The sequence below is a fragment of the Leucopleurus acutus genome (assembly GCF_964270905.1).
Source record: "Leucopleurus acutus genome assembly, chromosome: 13".
Lineage (NCBI taxonomy): Eukaryota > Metazoa > Chordata > Mammalia > Artiodactyla > Delphinidae > Leucopleurus > Leucopleurus acutus.
Genome location: NC_139155.1, coordinates 50,381,661 through 50,404,289, shown reverse-complemented (window position 1 = coordinate 50,404,289; position 22,629 = coordinate 50,381,661). Strand labels below are relative to the sequence as shown.

Sequence of the window (22,629 nt, the reverse complement as noted above, 5' to 3'; positions counted from 1 at the left end):
GGTTGGAATGTAAATTGATGAAGCCACTATGGAAAACAGTATGGAGGTTCCTTAAAAAACCAAAAATAGAGTTGCCATATGATCCAGAAATCCCACTCCTGGGCATATATCCAGAGAAAACTCTAATTTGAAAAGATACGTGCACCCCAATGTTCCTAACAGCATTATTTACAATAGCCAGGACATGGAAGGAACCTAAATGTCTGTTGACAGATGTATGGATAAAGAAGATGTGGTATATATATAAATATATACACACACACACACACACACATATATATATATGTATATTTTCAATGGAATACTACTCAGCCATAAAAAGAATGAAATAATGCCATTTGCAGCAACACAGATGGACCTAGAGATTATCATACTAAGTGAAGTAAGTTGGAAAGAGAAAGACAAATACCATATGGTATCACTTATGTGTGGAATCTAAAATATGATACAAAGGAACTTATTTACAAAAGAGAAACAGACTCACAGACATAGAAAAATTTATGGTCACCAAAGGGGAAAGGGGGTGGGGGAGGGATAATTAGGAGTTTGGGATTAGCAGATACAAGCTACAGTATGTAAAACAGATAAACAGCAAGGTCCTACTGTATAGCACAGGGAACCATATTCAGTATCTTGTAGTAAACCATAATGGAAAAGAATACATCAATACACATCTGAATCACTTTGCTGTACACCAGCGACTAACACAACACTGTAAATCAACTATACTTCAATTAAATTTCTTTTTAATTAAATTAAACCCCACTCAGATAGAAGCCCGCTGAGCCCCTACTTTTCCTCTCCTGTACGTTCTCCTCCTCTCTGCTGTAGACATATTGAGGGCTGTGAAGAGACAGAAGCCTCATGGCCCGTATACAAGTCTCTCACCATCGTGGCAAACATTCCCTCCCTTCTTCCCTCGGCAGATAGTCAGTGATGCCAGGATTTGCAGAAGCCCAAACTCTGCCCTTTCCAGAAGAGCTGCTTCTGAATTCCCGCTCTGGGATCCACGTGGCACCCTCAGTGGAAAATGTTCTTCCTGTCCTGACCTAGGGCAGGCAGTGGGCCAGTTTCAGGCTATGATTTACCGGGATCGCAAAGCATCACTTTTTTACACGAAGCCAGGAGAGCGTTACTGTGGTGTGGGAATAAAAAGCCAGAATACATGACATACAACTCAGGGTTCTATAGGGATGAAGACAACCAGCCTGTCAAAGGAATGTCTCATCAATTGACAGGTTATTACTGTCTTTATTTCTGAATTTATTAACAACCCAGAAGAACCGGTAAAACTTCCCCTGAGATTTGAAAATAAAAATGTTTGCCTAAGGCGCTTATCTCCAATGCATGAAGCTCCTGTGAGAGGTTGCTTTGTGTGTTCCGGTGAATCAGGGGGCAGAACAAAGCAGTTGATGCGGACAGTGTAACTAGAGTGCTTCACTTGGTTATTATTAGTTTAGCTACGATGTGTAGCTCTTTTATGACTAACGTACGGCCGCCCTCCTAATGAGTAATCGTCCTTTCGGTCTTTATTTCCTAGGACTACCTGGTACTGCTCCCCAGGGACTACTATGAAGCTCTCTCACTGCAGCTGCCGGTCACAGAGCCGTGTGCCGACGTAGGCCCTCCCCGAGAGAAGTTAGTATGGGCAGCAGGTGCATTGTCGGGGGCCTCTAACTCAGGAACCTTGGGTGCAAGGATTCTCAGTAGGCTTCAGGGTCACGACTTAACAGAGTGCTCTGGTTAATTCCTTAATTGTGTTTTTTCTGTGTGGCAGTGACTGTCTTTCGTGTAAGACTCACAAAGTACTTTGCACACGGTTTCTGGCGCCTAAGAGTGACTCACCCTCTCGCATGAGGAAGTGGCGACGCATGCCCAAGTAATACCCTCAGGGTCATGCATCCGGTGAGGGGAGGAGCTTAAAAGGGTGTCTAGGTTTGTGGACCTTTGCTTCTCCCATTCCTCATGCAGATGACAATGGACCATCCGATTCCTGTAGTCAGCACTTAGTAAGAGTTTGTTGAAGAATGATGAGTGAATGAATGAAAGACGGAAAGCATAAGAGCCCCGGGGGTGCACTGTGATGTTCTGTGTTCTGTTCTCGGTCGTAACTGTCGTATTTTATTGTTGTTGTTGAAGCTGCTTGCTTTACCAGCACTTGCCAGTGACCCGATTCCCCTGTGCCCTGGCTTCTGAGGCCAGACACTTCCTGCTTGACGGGGAGCCAAGACCCTTGGCAGTGAGGCAGCCCATCCCTGAACACCCAGTCATGGCGGACCTCAGTGGGAGAGAGGTGGGGCAGCCTTTTCTTTACTGTCAAAACTATTATTACTTCCCAGTCCGTCTGCTGAAAACCCTTAGCTGCGATTGCTTCTCACATTCAGGGGAGCCTGGAAGACTTCCTCAGAGGTGTTAGTTAAAGGTGTGCTGAGTTCTCTGATTCGGGCTGGGGCTGGGTGGTCCAGCCCACTGAACCATGAGAGGGCTAGTCTCTGAGCACATTCTGCAGTAGATGTGGTGGGGAACATGGACGACCACAGAATCCTTTCCTTTTGATCCTCTGGGCTGATAAGGGGGCATCCTGTTCTGTCTGATTCAGGGCAAGATCTCTCTACAAGGCTTCCAGAAATTACACAGCTTACCCTAAAAGGATACAAGGCTCCCTGACTGCTCATCACCTCAGGCTAGGTGATTGGTAGCAGCTGAATTCCTTGAGCTCATAATCTGGAACTGCTACTCCCAAAGGGACCTCCTTCATGGCTCAGAGGGCCGGTTAGTACAGATCTTGGCATTACTTTTCTTCCGGGAGTTCTCTGAGCCTCAAAACAATTTAAGACTACACTGTTTTAAGATTGAGTTATAAGTGTTGTGTATCAACAATTAGAGCTCATTACCTCAAAACGAAGACACTGAAAAGAAAACTTCCTCCACAATATTTCCATTCCTTACTTTCTACAATGTTCTCTGTTTCGTACCCTTGAGGAAAATGTTGATTTGGGGGATTAAATCTGTGGAATGAAAATATATATGGCACTCTCACTGACCATTTAGATGTGTACCTTTTTGTAAACTACATTCCTAACGTTTTCAAGGTAGAAGTTACAGGATTTTAAGGATATTTCTTAAATTTAGTCTTCATTTCATTTTATTTTATTTGAGTTTTTATTTTACAAAAATATATACTTATTATAAAAAGTAACACAACAACATGCATAAAGAAAAACGAAGCGATCTTACTTCCTCTCCATTCTAATCTTCAGTCCACTGTCTCTCTCCCTACCCATGCTCTGTGTGTACACAGATGCATATACCTGCCTACGCATATATACAAACGTGTGTGTGTGTGTGCGTGAGCGTGCGTGTGTGTGTCTGTGCATGAGTGTGCGTGCGTGTGTGTGTTCCCCACACAGCAGGGAGGTACAGTTGGGAAGGGCTGATCTCCAAGAAGTGATGCTGATGATTCATCAGGAGTCGTTCCCACCTCTGACTTAGCCCAGAGCCACAGCACTGAGCTATTCTATTTGCCTGATGCACAAAACTAAGCCCTGGGCTGTCCAGTTTTATTTAACGGTCATTTTTACTGTTTTATCTGAGGGCTCACACACTTGTGCTGTCTGATGCAGTAGCCACTAGCCCATGTGTCTATATACATTTGAATTAATTAATCTTAAGTAAAGCTAAAAATTCAGTTCCGTGGTTGCACTAATCACATTTCAAGTGCTCAATAATCATATATGTCTAGTCGTCACCCTATTGGACAGCACAGATTACAGAATATTTTGCCATCACAGAGAGCTCTATTGCACAACATTAATAGATCACTGTGCTAAAACTCAGAGACAAATGGAGTTAGAAGAGGTCTTAGGAATCATCGGATTTCCCTTCCTGTGAAAGAATTCTTTCTACGTTATCCTTGTCAGATATTTATTCATTTATCCTCTGTTGAATACTTAAATTGATGGGGGACTCACTTCTTCTAGAGGTAGCCTAATCCAGCACCTGTGGTACCTTCTGATTCCCGGTTCTTTGGATGCAACCTGCTTTTCCTTTCCTAAACCTTTTGGCATCATCTTTTTATTTTTTTGTATTCTGAAATTTCATAAGGATGTGCCTTGATATAGGTAATTTCAGCCAGTGTGCTGGGCTCTCGGCAGACCCTTTTAGCCTAGAAACTTCTCTGGGAAACTTTCTTGAGTTATTTCTTTGATAATTTATTTCTTTATCTTTCGTCCACCTTTCCAATCTCTTTATCTAGTTTTATGTTTTAGGAGATTTCCTAGATTTTTTTCCAACCCCAACCCCACCTCAGCCCTACACACACACACACACACACACACACACACACACACACACACACACACACAGGTTCCAACTTTCTTTGGTCTGTTCAATTAGTTAACATCCATTTGCTTTCTAGCCTCCAAACTTTTGTATTCTCTGGTCTGTTCTTTTCCTCTTCTCAATTCTCTTTTCTTTGTGGGTTTATGATTCAAAAAATATTTACTCTTATTTTTGTGGATTTCTGAGAGGGAGGATCAATAAATATGTGTGCTAAATCCAGTATGTTTAACCATAGGTTCTAAGATGGACTTCTATTTGTGATATTCTGAAGTTTTATTACGATATGTTTAGGTGCAGATTTATTTTTGTTTATTAGTTTAATACTCAAAGTGCACTTTCAATATGAAGAGTCATGTCTTTCATCCTGGGAAATTATCAGTTAGTATCTCCACAGGTATTACTTTGCTGCTTGTCCTTACATCTTCTTTTCTGAAAGTCAGACTGGAAGAATGTTGGAGCCTCTCAATCTGTCTCCAGACTGCTCTTTCGTATTTTTATATCTCTTTGGCTCTTTGTGATGCTTTCTGGATGACGTCCTCAAGACTCTGTTAGAATACATGAATGCTCTGTTTCACTATCTCTAGTCTAGATTTTATTCAGCCTACCAATTCCATGTAATTTGTACTTTTAGTCTCAAAAAATTTCTCATTGGCTCTTTCTCATATTTACTTTTTCTTGTTTCTCTGCTGCCAATTTTTATTTCATAGCTTCATTTGCTTTTCAAAGAGGAGTTACTCTATTGATCTTTTTGAATATCTGAACACCCTTGGAGCAAGGTATATTTCAGAATTCAGAATTTTTAAGATATTAAAAAGATTAAATGATACACACATGCATAACATCTATAGCGGGGTCCGGGACAGCACCTTGTAATCAAACAGGTTAATATTTCTCCAATGAAAAGCATGAGTAGGCACATCAAGGGAGATAGATGAAGACTATATACATGGACTTATATCAGTTCAGGTCAGATTTTGCCACCAAGTGCTGCCTGGTTAGGGTTAGGTTAGGTTTTGCCATCAAACGAGTTACAAAAACAGGATTTCCTTTTCAGATTTGGGGGGTTCCAGATAAGGGACCAGTATACTTATTTTAAAGCCTTTGTCAGACTGTTTCATAAAGTTCATTTCATCTGAAGTGAACTCATCTTCAGTTGATGATATTGTTGCCTGTCTTTCTTTTTCTTTTCTTTTTTTTTTTTTTTTTTTTCTGCGGTACGCAGGCCTCTCACCGCTGTGGCCTCTCCCGTTGCGGAGCACAGGCTCCGGACGCGCAGGCTCAGCGGCCATGGCTCACAGGCCCAGCCACTCCGCGGCATGTGGGATCTTCCCGGACCGGGGCACGAACCCGTGTCCCCTGCATCAGCAGGCGGACTCTCAACCACTGCGCCACCAGGGAAGCCCTGCCTGTCTTTCTTAACATTAGATTTCTTTATGTTGTGGAGGCTTATTTTGTTTGCTTATTGGCTTACTTTGAATGCGAGGTTCTCTTTTATCTGTCTTTCTCCACATCCATCTCAGCCTAGTAGTTTTGCAGTGTCTGTCTGGTCCTCTCTGTACCCTTAGCCCAGAGCGAGGCATTATGACGTGCCAACCTCCATTATTGTGATCCTGGGTGTAGTACAGATTCAGACACTGAGCCAGTGGGTGCTGAACTCAGTTCTTGGTCATGAGGCCTCATCTTTGATCTTCGGTTCCCAAATTCCACAGATTTTTATAAAGCTGAAACCCAGGTGGCAGATTTTCAGCAATTTTTTCCAGCTTTTCATGATTTGAAGGAACCCTCATCCTTTGGCTTCAAAAAATGAGCCTGGATCTGACCACTGTCTCATATGAAGCCTGTTTAATTCTCCTTACTCTGCATATGCTGAACTGCTGACCCCAACAGCCTGCTTCCAGACCTGAAGCACCAGAGGACCACGCTATTTGAAGTTTTTCTTTTACTTATGTTCCATTATCTGTCTACTTTTAATCCCAAACATAATTTTTGTTTTTCTATTAAAACATTGTATCCATGGTTGCTGTGTCTCGGAGCAGATGGGGTACAGCAAATGTGAATTCCTGTGCCATCTGAACTGGAAGTCACCCTACATTTAAAAAATGCTAAATTCTATCCTATTTTGATGAAAACCCTCCTTCCCCCTCCCACAATCCTTCAGCCACTGCTCCATAACTCTTCACCCCTTCAAAACCAAGAATCGTCTAGACCCACGATTTCTAATTGTTTACCTTCCACTCACACCTCAAATCACACCACTCTGGCTTTCACCTCCCACTCCATTAATGTTTTTCTTTTTTGTTTTGGCCAAGGTTTCCAGTGATACCCTTGTTGCTAAATCCCCTGGATATTTTTTCAGTCTTCATCTATTCATCTATTTAACTTCTCAGCAGCTTTCAGTACTTGTTGAATACTCCTTCCATTTAAAAACACTCTCGGGACTTCCCTGGTGGTCCAGTGGTTGAGAATCCATCTTGAACTGCAGGGGACGCCGGTTCAATCCCTGATCGGGGAACGAAGATCCCATGTGCTGCGGGGCAAGCACCTAGAGAGCCCGCATGCTGCAACTAGAGAGCCTGTATGCCACAACTAAGACCCGATGCAGCCAAAAACAAACAAACAAACAAAACCACTCTCTTGCCTTGTTTTCCAGAATTTAAGAGTAGTCTGGGTCTCTTCCTGCCTCTCCGGCCGCCTCCTCAAAATATCATTTGCGGGCTTATCCTCCTCTGTCTAGCCATTAAATGTTAGAATTTGTTGAGACTCAATCTTGGCCCTTGTCTTTTTTTTGTTTTGTTTTGTTTATTTATTTGGCTGCATTGGGTCTTAGTTGCGGCACATGGGCTCTGTAATTGCTGCACGGGGGCTCTGTAGTCGCGGCACACGGGCTCTCTAGTTGTGGCGCACGGGCTTACTTGCCCCGCGGCATGTGGGATCTTAGTTCCCCAACCAGGAATTGAACCGGCATCCCCTGCATTGCAAGATGGATTCTCAATCACTGGACCACCAGGGAAGTCCCCTTAGCCCTTGTCTTTTTACGCTGTAGTCTCTCCCTAAGCAGTCTCCTCCATGTCTATCATGTTAGGTACCAACTCTACACAGATAACTCCCAAATTGGTATGTCCAGTCACACCTCCCCTTTTATATGCAGAGTAGCACAGCCAACTTCCTTCTTGACATTACCTCTTAGGTATCTCAGAGGGATCTCAAATTCCGTCTTAGTGTTCCCTACCTAAGTAAATGGCACCCCCATCCATCTAAATGCACAAACCAGGTTTCTCAGGGTCATGCATGACTTCTTCCATTCTCTCCCCCACCAAAGCCAACCCATTCCTGAGTGTACTCCCCAAACTTTTAAAAATAATCTCCACTTCTCTCCATCTATCTTTCTTGCCCAGTACCCCGCCATCTTTCATAAGGATCTCTGTCGTAACCTCCCCGTTAGCTCACCCACATCAGCTTCTGCTTATTGCATCTCCCAGCTCATTCTCCGTACTGTAGTCAGCATGCTCATTTCGATAGAAGTATCTACTCATCACTGACTTTCTCACCCGACCCTCACACATACACAGTTGGAACGTTACAATAACATCTTATTGCTCGTAGGATAGAGACAAAAATTTGTAATGTCCTCTAAGGTTGCCCCTTTTACCTCCCAATTTTATCATACCTCCTCTTGCTCTCTGTTCCTTGTCACTGTGGCCTACCTTCAGTCACTTGGACGTACATTATAGGCTACCTTTATGTCGTAGGCTGTTCCCTATGCCTGAATGTTTTTCCCTCCCCGCTTGGTCTGGCTGTCTGTACCTCGTCCTCCAGCACTCAGCTTAGTTGTTGCTTCTTCAGGGAAGTCTTCGCCTCCCCCCTCATCTTCCTGACTAGCTCAGGCACCCCTCTTAGCCCTTCTTCAGAGCATTTGTCATACATGTAATTTCACATTGCATTTGTCCAGTTATCTAATTATTTGATTAAAGTCTGTCTGAGAGCAGAGACCAGATCTGTCTTGTTTACCATTGCGTGTCCATCACTTTGCTGGTGGGCAGAGATAGAGTAGGTGTTTAGTAAGTCTATGTTGACCAAATCATTCTGAATCCTTACTTCGACATCAGCAGGTTAGTTATCCCTCTTAGCTTTGTGTAAGCAACAGATTTGCTACACCCACCTTTAATGTCTTTACCCTGAAACACCGATAACTAGGTGAAGACAGTTTTGTGCCATAAAATGGGAAAGATCCCTCCAGAGTGACACTGGTTTCATTAAAGGTCGCTTTTTCAAAGATAATAACTGATAACAAACAGCGACAGTAGGGTTTCTGTTTTCCATCATTTACATCTTTTGTCTGACTTGTCAGAACCCATTATTACCATCAAAAATACATTCAAAACCCTTCCAACAAGTCTTCCAAAAATCAACCCAAAGGACTCAGAGTAGGAAGAGTAATAGAAATGTATAATAGAGAATAGAGTGCTATGATAGAACTGGCAGCCAATGATAACTCCTGGGAGAAGGCTCCTCATTGGCCTGTGTGTGTTCCATGGTGGGGTGAAGACAGACAAGCCCTGGTTTGGAGGTGCCCAGGGGAGAGATGCTGGCAATACCCTCCCCACACGGACCAATGGCAGCGGCATATTTCACTATAAGACACAGAGTGGAAAAGTGGTGTGGATAAGGCGCATTTTCTCCCCGAGGGAAGTCTTTCTATGATTTAAGTGATAGAAAAATCACTGTGGAAAATGGCAGCTGTGGGCTTCAGAGCTGTACAGAAGGAACAGTAAACGTGAATTTCCTGAAGGCAAGGGCCAAGAGGATTTTAATTAAGCGTGGTGGGCCTGCGCTTATGGGCCGAAGTGGGTTAAACTGCTAAGGAGTGTAGTTCTAATATTGGCTCAGGCATTAAATATGCACATACACTTTGATCCAGCAATTCTAATTCCACTTCTAGGAATCTTAACAGAAATAGGAGCATAAGGATATAAATATAGATATAGATTCAGATATATACATAGATATATAGATATAGCTAGATGATCCTATAGCCTTATATGTTTTAGGAAAAATTAGAGACAACCTAAGTGTCTATCAATAGGGGATTAGTTAAAGAAATGATTTTACATTCATACTGTGGAATGGTAGGCAGCCGTTAGAAAAATGAAGTATATCTGTATGTACTGGTATAGACACACTAAATACTGTTGAGTAAAAAAAAGTCGTGCCAAAAAGCAAGAACCAGGGTTGTAATCATCGTGTATATAGTGCTTACAACATACAGATACAGTTTTAAGAGCTCTTCACATATTAACTCACTTAATCCTCATGATCTTCAGAGGCGGGTACTACGTTATCCTCATTTTTACCCAGGGGGATACTGAGGCATACAGATGTTAAGTAACTTGCTCAAGGTCACACAGCTGGAGGCACAGTGATTCCAGACTGCACGCTCCTAACCACTAGGCAGTGTCGGGGTGGGTGTGTTTTATCTGTAGAGGGCCAGGTAGGAAGTATTTTCAGTTTTGCGGCCCGTACGGACCCCGTCACAACTACTCAGCTCTACTGTGATGGTACGAAAGCATCCATGTTTGCCTGCAGATTTTCTTTAAAAAAAAAAAGTACATATGTGCGTATTGTGCATTTTCAGATGCAGAAAATGGTTTGGAAGTATGAAAACCAAGCTACCATTAGTCATCTCAGGAGAGGGGTGTGTGTATCACTTTACGTTATTTGCATTCATACAAGTCTCTTTTTTAATCAAAGAACAGTTAAAGAGCTTCAAGGCATACTTTCACTCCTTTTATCTCCCATTGGAAATTCCTTTTTACTTCAAGTTTTGGAGTATCTTTGGCCTTGGGAAACAAGGCAAATATATGGGTAGGAGGAGTAGAGGCCCCTATAAGTAGGGTCGCCAGATTTAGACAATAAAAATACCAGATGCCCCAATAAATTTGAATTGCCGTTCAACTATAATTATGTGTTACTTATCTGCATTTCAAACTTAACGGAGCGTCCTGTATTTTATTGGGCATCCCTACCTACCACATTTCTTAGTATGATGACATATAAAACTCTTCCTGGGGTCTGCTCAGCCCCAGTTTCACCGTTGCCTATGGAAACGCATCCAGTACATCTCACATCTGTCCACTTGGGCTCTCCGACAGGTGGAGCTGCGCCTGCAGCTGCGGGTCCCGAGGGTCGGCCACTACGTGGTCGTGGTCGAGTATGCCACAGAAGCAGACCAGCTGTCTGAGGCCGATGTGCATGTGCAGGGCCCCGGGGCTGACCTGGCAGGCCGGGTGAACATCTACAGCTGCAAATACAGGTAACCATCCTGCCTGGCCGTGTCCTCTGTAACTGGACAGGCAGGAGGTCAGCTGTGGGAACTTTAGTTTTTATCTAACTTGGAAAGTTGTTTCCTTTTGGAGGCTGAGCTCGAAAACCAGCAGGGGGGTAGTTGTGCGAACCAGCATCTTCCCCAGCGTGGTTTCAGAAGGCTTCTCCATAGGCAGTACCTTGAAAAGCTTGCATTTTCTTGAAAAGCTGTATGTTCTACTTACCATTTTGTCTCAGATTTACATGAAGCAGCACAACCATTTTGCTTTACTCTGTGTCACCCTATGGGGGGCAGTGAACTCAGGGCTCTCCCCTCAAACACCGTGTAGAGTACATGGGTGCCTGGCACATTCTCCACTACTCCTGCCTTCACAACACGCCCTTCAGAACTGGGGATCATTAATGTTGATCGTCAGGTGAAAAATATTTTGACAAAGGAATCTCAGATTCACCCTGACAAAGTTCATCTCTTCCAAGAGCGCTGACAAAGGTTTATTAAAAATTGTTTTCTTTGCATAATGTTTAAAGATGTATGCAAATGTTCAGAGTATACTTTAATTAAAGAATCAGTGCAAGGGATGTTTCCCATGAAATTAATTGTAGAATAAATGGCACTGGAAGGCAGAGGCTCCTGAGAGGGCAGGGGGGTGATAACTACAGTGAACCCTCCCAATTCTTGGCCAAGACCTTGAGCATTTTATAACCTCTATGGTTATGTGTTTTTTTGTCAAACCCAAGATGACTTGAGGTAGTTGGACATTTTCCCTGTTTTGCAAATTAAAGAACTTATGAAAAATGTTACTTTTGGTAGCTTAGAATGGAAAATTTTATGAGACTTGATGAAGCAGTTATTAAATTAATATCGCACTCTTGGCAACCCTACAAAATAAACTGTGAAAGTTTCTTTTCAAAACCTTAAAAAATCTAATCTTCCCTTTTCTCTGGGGTGATGCTTAAAAAAAAGAAACAAAGAATGTAATTATATATGCATTTTTAATAGGAACACCAGATGGCCCAGAAGAGTTCCCTAGAATGTTCTGTCATTTTCTGAAAATACTAGTTTCATCTATAGGTGACATCAGCCACCACTGGGATGTACACTCGCCCCCTGAATCCTGGAGACTGTTGGCCACAGCGCCTAGGGCATGGCTTCTCCATACCCCATCCATCCAAGCCCAGCCTCCAGTTCAACTCTCTGACCCCTTCCACCTTGCAGGTCAGGGCTTGATCCCTGCTCCACAGTGTACAAAGTGGAGATGGCCCAGCAAACAGGAGGAAACATTCTTAATGACCTTCATGACTCTTGACCATCTCAGAAGAGGTTGAGACTATCTATGCCAAGCACAGGAGTGATTTCAAAACTAAAGAAAGCAAGAACACCCTGCCAGGGTTCCGCAAGCCATAAGCATTGTTTCAGGACCTTTGTCTGAATGGTGTTTTAAGGAGAGAAGTGCATGATATTCTGCAGATCATTTAGGCTTTGGACGTGGCGACAACACCAAAGTTCTCAATCATTAGATTTCCAAGACAATACTGTGTTAGACTAGGAATTACTATTATTGTATTTAACCACTCCTAGGGAAGTCCCATGGTATCTTTTCACTTGTCTAAAGTATTTCCTTTTTCTCTACTTTGCATGTCATGTGGGTAAGTGAAAATGACCAGGCTGCAAGTAATAGAGTCCAAAAATACGATGCAATTGGAAAATATTTGACCCATAAAAACCTATTTCAACTGACAGACCCTTTCAATATGGCAGCTTCTCCTGCTGAGGTTTGAACCTTTCCCAGCATTTCTCAAGTGAGGTCTAACTATGTTGTTATAAAACAATATCCCAACAGAAAAGTAGTGGTGCTCGTAGGAACACCACTTTCCAAAATAGTGCTGTGATAACTCTGAAAAATCTGATCTGCCCTCCATAAGAGAGGTGATCACTAATGATTCAATCCATCCAGTTATTACTGTTAGTCTACTCTTAGTAAGAATTGAATAGAGGATAAAACTCAATCTAAGGGAGTCACTTAATATAATCACTTGATATATTTAACTCCCAGAGTTATGGTTGAATCCAATAGAAATGCATTTTAATTGACACATGTATTCACACCCACACACATGCACAAAAGGGAAAAGAAAACAGCTATTTATTGAGTTTCTAATGTATGCCACAAACCATGGCTCTTTGTACACTATCTCATTTTAATTCTCACCTCAAAAGTATTGCATTAATTATTTCAAACGTTTTGCAGAGATGGTCATTTTCTTTTAGTATGTCTCTAGTTCCAAATTATATTTATAGACTGAAAAGTTGCTACTTTAGACGATGAAGTCAAAGCATTCCTCACATAATACTTCCTTTATGGGTTTTACTACGAGGCTGTATTGTTTAGTTCAAAATCTTACTTTAAATGTTCCTGAGCTCTGTATGTCCTCTGATGCCGTGGAGGGAAGGAGCACCACTGGTAGAATGAGGAAGGAGCATTAGGAGGAACAGACTGAGCTTCTAAAGGCAAACTCGGGGCTTTTCAGCCTCATTACTGACGCGGCATGAGATGGTCATTGTGAGTTCAGGAGGCAACTTTAATCTCCAACAGTACCAATGATATTGGTAAATTTCCAAGAAGGCTGTGTCTTAGACATTACTGGCCCTGGGGCTCTTTCTCCAGATGACCAAACCAAGTATTATAAAGCTGGGTGGAGGGCTTCCCTGGTGGCGCAGTGGTTGAGAGTCCGCCAGCCGATGCAGGGGACACGGGTTCGTGCCCCGGTCCGGGAAGATCCCACATGCCGCGGAGCGGCTGGGCCCGTGAGCTATGGCCGCTGAGCCTGTGTGTCCGGAGCCTGTGCTCCGCAACGGGAGAGGCCACAACAGTGAGAGGCCCGCGTACCACAAAAAAAAAAAAAAAAAGCTGGGTGGAGAAGGTGCGCAAGGCCGTCAGCCCTGAGAGGTGCAACTCAGAGCTCAGTGGAAAGGTTCTTTTTCCCCTACTGATCATGGGCTGCATCCCTCCTAAACTCCACCTCCAGGGAAATTCATTGTCAGTGACCTGGTTAACAACAGGAGAAACTGAAGCGCAATCAGCAACCCCACAGGGCATAAAGTGAGGGAGACCAGGGGAGTAAGGTTAAAAAAACTGTTTCCTCTTGTAGCGTCCTCTGCCGGAGTGCTGTGACCGACAGCAGGAGTCGCCTTGCTGTGTACGAGCTGTTAGAAGATGCAGACATTTGGCTCAAAGCACGGATGGCCCGATTCCTTCTGGTATGCTTCTGTTTTGACCGCTGAATTTTAGAAGTATTTTTATTGGTAACCATGTATATTTTTAAAAGCTTATTAAAGTTTTGGCTGGGTTTGTGTTACATCTATAAAGTTAACCTGCAGAGAATTGCCAGTGCTATGATGTTTATTTTCCCATCTAGAAATCTGTTTTGCCTCTTCATTTGTTGGAGCCTTTTCTATAGCATCCAATAAAGTTTAATCATCAAATTTGAACACATTTCACAAAACGCCATTTCATTAATTTGTATTTGTTGTTACTATTATGAATGAACTATCTTTTGTTGTTATGTTTCCTAGTTTATTATTGCTGGTGTATAGAAATGCCATTAGTTACTGTTTATTTCTTTCCACTTTACTATTTTATTATGTCTATTAGCTTCTTGGCAGAATTTTCAAGGTTGTAATCACCTGGTATTTTTTTCCAGACCATTGTTACTCAATTCCAAGAAGAGTATTTTCAATTAATTAGATATATACTATTTTTTTTTTTTTTTTTTTTGCGGTACGCGGGCCTCTCACTGTTCTGGCCTCTCCCGTTGCGGAGCACAGGCTCCGGACGCGCAGGCTCAGCGGACATGGCTCACGGGCCCAGCCGCTCCGCGGCACGTGGGATCTTCCCAGACCAGGTCACGAACCCGCGTCCCCTGCATCGGCAGGTGGACTCTCAACCACTGCGCCACCAGGGAAACCCAGCTATATACTATTAAGAGTTAAAATGCCAGCTTTGGCAGATTAAATACCCTTTTAATAGCATAACTTAAATATTGAGAATTGTGATAAACAGAGGCAGTGGGATCTGGGCTAGGAAGGGGTGGTCAGGTTTACAATAAATATCTCAGGGAACGTAAGATTATCTAAGCATGAAGCAACTTCCTGATACTGCTAATATTAAGCATGTATCACTCTGGGAAGTGCCAGGCCAGCCTGTTCTAGTATGTTCTAGATATTCGTGCTTGACAGTATTAAAAATGTTGCGCTTTCTCTTAAGAACTATCTGGAGTTTAGTTTTTAAACATTATTATATAAACTATATAATAATTTAAGACTTTTTAAAATGATGACTCTTTTTAAACATAATAAGTCAAGTGAATCTTAACCTCTTCATTTTTGGAAATTATAATGGGGCTGAACGTCCTTCTTTTAAGCATATGTTTGCCCTTTTTGAAATAGTCAGATGTCATTCAGAGTCAAGGCTGACTGGAAAATAAGCTCTATGAAGGCAGGAGTGTGTCCATCTTGGTCTTGCAGAATCCCGCCGTCTCAGTGCCTGGCATATAGTAGGTGTTCAATTAAAATTTTGTTGTTACCGAATAGCTTTGTGACCAAGCTGGTAATAGTTTTGATTTAAAATAAAAGGTATTAAGGTAATGACTGAATTTCTTGTGTGACTCAGAAACTAGCTCTGGAGACAGAGCCCAAATGTGCCTGAGATACAAGTCATCCTCTATTGAAAAGGACTGTTTGTAGCAGGAGCAGCCCTCTTTCTGAACAGCAGGCTCCCTGGTTGCCCACCACATCCCTGCCTCTCCCTGCCAAGGGGTCTGAAGAGCCAGCATCGGTCCAAGGCAGGAGAGAAAAATCTGTCAAAAGTCGCTGACAGAGAGTTGTTTTTGAACTTTCACATGATTTTGTTTATTCGTATAATTATTCCAAGAGCAATTTAGTCAGTGATCCTGCATAATAGTAAAAAGGATTTGTTGGACATAATGATGCCAGAGGGAGTGCTCTCCTATGATTTTTACTGCTTTACAATAATAGTTATAATTCCTCTGGGTGAATTCTTAACGGCTTTTTGTTGTTGTTGTTGTTGTGTCTTTGTTGCTGTGTGCGGGCTTTTCTCTAGCTGTGGGTGTGCAGGCTTAAGTAATTGTGGTGCACGGGCTTAGTTGCTCCACAGCATGTGGGATCCTCCCAGACCAGGGCTTGAACCCGTGTCCCCTGCATTGGCAGGCAGATTCTTAACCACTGCACCGCCAGGGAAGACCTGAACAGCTTTTTTAAAAGAATGTGTTTGGCTATAACCTTGACTTTGCTGATAACTGGGACATACCTTCTTGTATTTGCTCGACAGCATCAAATTTGTATCATACCCACTGAAGAATTCTCAGTGGAATATTTGAGACCTCACGTCAAATGCATTGCCAGTTATGGGAGATTTGTTAATGAAAGGTAATGTGTTTCCTTCCTTTATCCCTTGTTTGTGCTGAGTGATACTTAATGCTTTTAGGACTGTAGATTTATATTTGACTTCAGAAGTGATCACAGGCCAAGGTGCTAAAGGCTGGTGATGCATTAAAAAAAAAAAAGAGCTAAATCATTCATCCCAGCATTCTTTCCAGAATTCCATCATATCAGGAAGCTGACACAGTAGCAACTGGGGGAAATGTTTAAGCCTCACCCTTGAGGGTAGTTACTCTGAAGTTCTATTCTGAGCCTTCGTCAAGACTCAACTTTGTTCCAGTCCTTTAATCTCTATGTCTGAGATTCCTCATTTACAAAGAACATGAAAATAATGACCCATCTCACAACTATGTTATGAGAATTAGCTAACCAGTGATTCTTGGGATTTGGGGAAGGTTGTTTGGATGTAGATTCAAAAATAATTTATGGATACAGTCATGACATCTTATGCATATGGTTAAAACCACCAAGACAATGAGATCTGGCTGTGCCTAACAGAAATGATAGGCATGTGTTCTCTTTGTTTTTGTATAGTTTTATATCAACATTGAATAATAATGTTTCATTGCATTGATCTCGTTTAACAACGAATTTTAGTCCTAGAGAGGGAAGTTTTAAAAAGTTTCCATCTAGCTTACTTTCCTTCAAAATTAAGATTTTTTTTTTTTTTTCTGTCTTAGCTTATTGTATTAAGAGGGCAGCCGGAATACACTTGGCCAGTCCGGAGCACTGAGTATGTTTGTATAAAGATCGCCACAGGCTGGTGGTTCTCTGGATCCTTTTGATCTTCACCGGGGGACAGTTCCTCGGGTTTTGGTTATTTTTCAGTATTCTCTTTTTCAGTGCCACCTGTATCTCCTTGGTCCCTGAAACTCCTCCAACAGCATTAATTTTGGATGTTCCGAGTGGTGGTTCTTCCCCTCTCCTGCCCCAGGACCCTTTACCTTCTGCTGACGCTCTTACTGGAGTCACCTTGAAGGCCCCACAGGTAGGGCTCCCCCTCAGTGTGTTGCTTGTAAACCAGTGGTTCTCAAAGTGTGGTCCCAACCAGCAGCGTCCCCATCCCCGGGGAACTTGTTAGAAATGCAAATCTGCAGGCGTCACCCCAGAACTATTGAATTAGAAACTCTGAAGAGGGGCCCAGGAATCTGTGCTTTAACAAATCCTCCAGGGGATTTGGATGCCCCTAAAGTTTGAGCACCTCTGCTCTCAACTGTGGAGAATCCCAGGCATGAGGCATCCGGTTAATCCTGTCTGTGGCCGCCCCATCCTGACGCTCCTTTTCCCTCCTGCATCGCTGTCTACATAGTCATTTGGCAATTTTTCATGAGCCATCTTAGGATAGGTCACATTTTCACGGGCCACTGCTACTTAACGTTGTTGAGTCATTAATTATCTTCCCAGATCAGAACATGAGCGCTTTCAGAACTCTAAGAAATTTTTTGCGGCCCCAACTTGTAGGCAGGACATTCCCAATAAACATATTGATTAATCCTCTAGAGCAGAAAGGTGAAGTATATGAAGGGAATATACCTTTTTTTCACTGCAAACTACACAATTGCAGGACTTAATGTTTGTTCTGATGCCATTATGTCCTTCTGATCCTAGAGATGGCTTGTGTCAGTTCACATTGCACCAAGATAGGAAATTAACAGGATTTGGGAGAGAAAATTTCGTAAGATCCCTTATGGGCAAGGCAACCTAGAACAGTAGGGGGAAATGAATTGAAATCATGGCAATAGAGCTCTACTTCTGGTTTTGCTGTAAAATTAGTGTATGACCTTTAGTCAGTCACCCTCCAAGGCACGGCTCTCATCTGAAAGATAATCTTTTATTGTTGTTATTCTTGTAGGGTTTTTTTGCGGTTTGAAAAGACTTACTACTCACATAGTGAGACTTTCTGGGGAGAGCAGGACTCACACTCAAACCTGAGCAAGTGCTGGGGTCTGAATCTGGTTTTCGTTGTGGTTAGGAGGTGGGGGGAGTCTGGGTGAGGGCTCCCTCTCCCATGGGCTGGAATTTTTGTGGTTAGAACTTCCCAGGCGTGCCAAGGGATGAACACCTGGGCTTTCTTATTAGCTTGTCCAGGTGTAGGACAAAAGGCAATAGGTGAGTGACGGAGCTTGGAAACCGTCAAACATAAAAAATGGAGTCTGACCCTTTGTTACACGGTTATTACAAGTAGTGCTTGAATGCTGGGAACATTCTTGTATGGCCTTTTGCACGCACAGTGTGCCTTTCTGTTGTTAAATACCTAGGAATGCAGCTGCTCAGTTATATGTTCAACTTTGGTAAAAACCACCACATAGTTTTCCAAGGTGATTTTATCAAACGTCCCTCCCTCCAGCGTCATTTATGGTTGTCCCACCGTTGGGTTGTCCATTCTGCAGCTGAGGGTTACTTTGTTTGTTTCCAGCGTTTGTGATCACAAATAAAGCTGCCCCAAACGTTCAAGGGAAGGTTTTGTGTGAATGTGGATTTTCACTTCTCTTGGGTAAATACCGAGGTTGTTTTGGTTTTTAACCTCAAAATATCCCGTAATTCTAACTATTCATAACTCTGCAGCTTGAGGAATATATTTTTTCCCACCCAGAACCAAGTGACCTTGCGAGGACTCGTACCGCGTCCGGGTCGTTACGTCATTGTGGTCCATTTTTATCAACCAGTGCATCCGACGTTCCTGGTGCAGGTGTCTGTGGACAGAGGGCGGCTGCAGCCAGGTGAGCTGCGGGGAGCAGGGCCGGCTGCAGGGCTCACCTGCCTTGTCAGGGGTGTGATAGGAACGCCTCTCTCTGCCCCCAGGCATCTTCCGTGCCTCTTTTTGCCCCCATGTGCTTGGCTGCCGGGACCAAGTGATCGCCGGAGATCAGGTTGAGTTTGACATCTCGGAGCCGGAGGTGGCCGTGACGGTGAAGGTTCCAGAAGGAAAGTCCTTAGTTTGGGTGCGTTCTGCTTATTTCTCAGCTTGCTCTTCACGTGGTTGCCTTGGTTGGCTGCTCTGTGCGTCAGTTCTGGCTCATGACAATAATTCCTCCAAGGAACTGAAGCCAGATTTATAGAAAAGTGTTTAAATTTTGCAGCTAACGTTACCAAGAAAAAGTCTTTCTTTGACAATTAAAATCAAGGGAAAGCAGAATAATAGAAAAGTGACTAGGAAGAAAAACCTCCCTGCACGAGCCTGGAGCCCTCTCCTTCAGGCCCTCCTCAATCTCCTCCGACAGGTCTCTCTCTGAAGCATTGAACACTCATTTGTTCTTGAAAATTTCTTTCTTTTTGGCTTCCATAGCTACTTTCTCTTGTTTTTTTTCCCACTTTCTCCACCACTCCTTCAATGATTTCTCTTTCCCTTCATCCCCATATGTCGCCGTTCCCTCGGGCTCGACGGTGAGCCCCCTTGTTCTAAGATTTCTCTTTGAATAACATCGTCTGTGCCTGTCGATTCTGTTCTCTCCTCTGTGAGAATGACACCCACATCTGTGAACTCATTTCTCATCTTTGCTGAGCTCTAGGACCATCTACTGCACATCCCCATAGCCAGAGAGCTCACAAGTCCCTCCAACTTAGCCTGTTACCAGCCCAGCCCCGGGCCTCCCCTACCCTGTTCATTACCTTGGTCGATGGAATCGTGGTCACCCAATGCCTGTAAAGCCTTGGAGAGCCAGGAAGCACTGCCCAGGCCTGCTCTGTGGCCCTCCAGTTTTTGCTCATGCCTCCTCTCTCTCTGAGGATGTCGTCTTCCTAGGGGCAGGGGCCTGACTTCATTCATTTTGTATCCCTTGTGCCTGGAACACCGTCTGGCACAGGTACTTGGCAATGTTTACTGAACTGAATAACGCGAGAGCAGTAGACTCTGTAAGCAGTAAGTTGGTGAGTAGTTGACGAAGATGTTTGAAATTTCCTGCAGCATTCGTTACTGGCGCAGTCTGGTTTATACAGGTACAGAGAACTGAGCAGTATTTTTAAAGACTGGGGCTACAATTATTCATAATAGAGTATCTGATAGGATATGAATTTCAGGGGCAAGCCACCATGTGAGTTTCCGCATTGGTCCTGCCATTTCGGTTTGCTCACATTTAAAAACACAAAATGCAACCTCTGGAGATCCAGGGTCATCCCGGGCATGGATCACACAGGGCCCTGGCTGTCCTAACAGCTGTCCTGCTCACCCATGACGTCTCCTGTCCCCGCCCACACCCGAGGCTGCTGCTTCTCTGAACAGGTGCTCCAGGAGGTCTGCCCCCCACTTGGTATCATTTCCTGCATGGAAACATGGCCTGAGCCTTCAACACTGGCTTAGGGTTGTTTTGTGATTCTTTTTTCATAAATCCTGTTTCATTTGGTCTTGGGCTTAACAATAAAGAACGTTGATCTTAGCGAAGAGAAAGTGATGGAGAGCCGTAGGTATGCCGTGCCGTTGGAAATCCAAAGACATGCCGACAGCTTCCCTTTAGGTCCGTGTCCTAGTGGTGCCTGCGGAGAATTACGACTACCAAATCCTTCACAGAAAATCAGTGGACAAGTCATTTGAGTTTGTCACCAGTTGTGGAGGGGACAGTTTTTATATTGAGTAAGTATCCTTTGTGGAAAGGCCCTGGGAGGCATGCAGCTCTCCCACATGCCCGACCAGAGCAAGAGGCCCGGGGAGGGGTGGCCCTTGGGTCTGTCTCTTCCTCTGGGAGCCTGAGGGAGTGGCACTGAGTCCCGCGTCCTCGGCACACGCTACAGCCGTTGTGCACATCTGGGCGAGATTTCCCTCCTCAACTTTGATCTCAACAGATCACCCTCCAAGCTGGGTTTCACAGGCTGCTTGGGAGTTTCTCTTCCTCTTCCCTGCTTCCTCTTGGCTGACTCAGATTCCTAAGATACCACACAGGGCTTCCTCAGCGGGGAGGCATGTGAGCCCTGAGTCCCACTCTCCTTTGCCCTCTGATTGAGTGGGGAGCATCACAGAGGGGTGGACCTCCCCCGTCTTCCCTCTGTGGGTCCCTGAATGCTAAGAGCCCAGAACAGCCCTGAGTATCAACTCCTGCCATTCTTTTCTGCAGACCCACCCTGCCCCCTTGTAGGTTTCCTGAGGAACTGAGGCTCCCGGGGGCCAGATGCCTTCTGCATAGAAAATATTAAGAGCAAAGGCTCTGAGGTCAAACAGCTATGGGTTTGAGTACCTTCTCAACCACTTCGTAGCTCTGTGGCCTTGGGAATGTTGCCTAATTTCTAGGACCCTCAGTTGCCTTATCTGTGAAATGGGGCTTAGGGACTAGTTGGTTGGGTGGTTGTGAGGTTAAGTGAGGTGTAGGCAAAAATTCTAACACACATGTTCAGTAAATGTTGGCAATTCACCTCCTCATTATTATTCTAATTGGTGTATCATTACACATGTAGGTGTAAATTTTTTTGGTGACTACTTTATTGAGATATAATCCACACACCATACAATTCATCCTATAGGTGAATTTTCACCCCTTTATTCCAGCCACCGAAAGTTCCCACCCACCGTCCTGTGATGTGTCCTGGAGTGGATGGGGATGGGAGGAGGGGTGGCTGGCACCCTCTGTGAGTCCAGGGGTGGGGTTTTCTCTAACTTCCTCCCAAACTCCAGAGCCCCTCCCCCAAAACGCTGCTTGGTGAGGCATGTGGGAAGAGGAAGGTTGGGACCGTTTCTGGGCATGCCTCCCAGGATCTCACCATGAGTTTTTGTTTCCACAGCCCCCAGAAAGCCTCTGGATTCTGTAAGGATTCTGCCAGGTCCCTGGTGGCCCTTTACCATGATGGTGCACTGCCTTGTGAGTGCCACCCCGCCGGGGCCATTGGCCATCGCTGCAGCCCAGAGGGCGGGCAGTGCCCATGCCGGCCCCATGTCATTGGGCGGCAGTGTACCCGCTGTCAAATGGGCTACTACGGATTCCCGCACTGCAAGCGTAAGTGCATGTTCAGGTCAGCCAAGGTCACCTAGGGCCAGGTTTCACTGTGCTGGAGACTCACCTGGGAATCTTGTGAAAATGCAGATTCTGACTCTCAGGCCTGAGAGTCTGCATTTCCAGTAACCACTCAGAGTATACCCGTGCTGCTGGTCTAGGGACCACACTATGAGTAGCAAGGTTCTAGAAGATAAATATTTATGTTTCCCATGCTACGTGACCCATGCGCTTGGCAAAGCAGGTGAAGGTGAAGGTAAATAGCCTCAAGCATCAAAATATTGGACAGCTCAGTTCTCTTCTTAGTGGAATAGGTTAGGCTTCAGTTTTTTTTTTTTTTTTGCGGTACACGGGCCTCTCACTGCTGTGGCCTCTCCCGTTGCGGAGCGCAGGCTCCGGACGCGCAGGCTCAGCGGCCATGGCTCACGGGCCCAGCCGCTCCGTGGCATGTGAGATCTTCCCAGACCGGGGCACGAACCCGTGTCCCCTGCATCGGCAGGCGGACTCTCAACCACTGCGCCACCAGGGAAGCCCTAGGCTTCAGTTTTTGCAGCCTCACCAAAGCTCAGCTGAGGTGGGAGGAGAGCCAGGGTC

General features: G+C 44.3%; 1 protein-coding gene across 4 annotated transcripts in view; it reads left to right on the top strand.

Annotated features, from left to right (window-relative positions):
• LAMA3 (laminin subunit alpha 3) overlaps positions 1-22,629 on the top strand; it is a 241,421-nt gene that overhangs the window by 116,249 nt on the left and 102,543 nt on the right. For 3 of the 4 annotated variants that reach the window (XM_082853207.1, XM_082853209.1, XM_082853210.1), the window contains 10 exons: positions 1,541-1,638; positions 2,140-2,293; positions 10,491-10,651; positions 13,813-13,921; positions 16,011-16,108; positions 16,964-17,108; positions 18,714-18,840; positions 18,923-19,062; positions 20,572-20,687; positions 21,827-22,038. In XM_082853207.1, coding sequence (XP_082709333.1) covers positions 1,541-1,638; positions 2,140-2,293; positions 10,491-10,651; positions 13,813-13,921; positions 16,011-16,108; positions 16,964-17,108; positions 18,714-18,840; positions 18,923-19,062; positions 20,572-20,687; positions 21,827-22,038 — 1,360 coding nt within the window. The remainder of the gene's footprint in view (positions 1-1,540; positions 1,639-2,139; positions 2,294-10,490; positions 10,652-13,812; positions 13,922-16,010; positions 16,109-16,963; positions 17,109-18,713; positions 18,841-18,922; positions 19,063-20,571; positions 20,688-21,826; positions 22,039-22,629) is intronic. The other variant, XM_082853208.1, reaches the window with a different exon arrangement.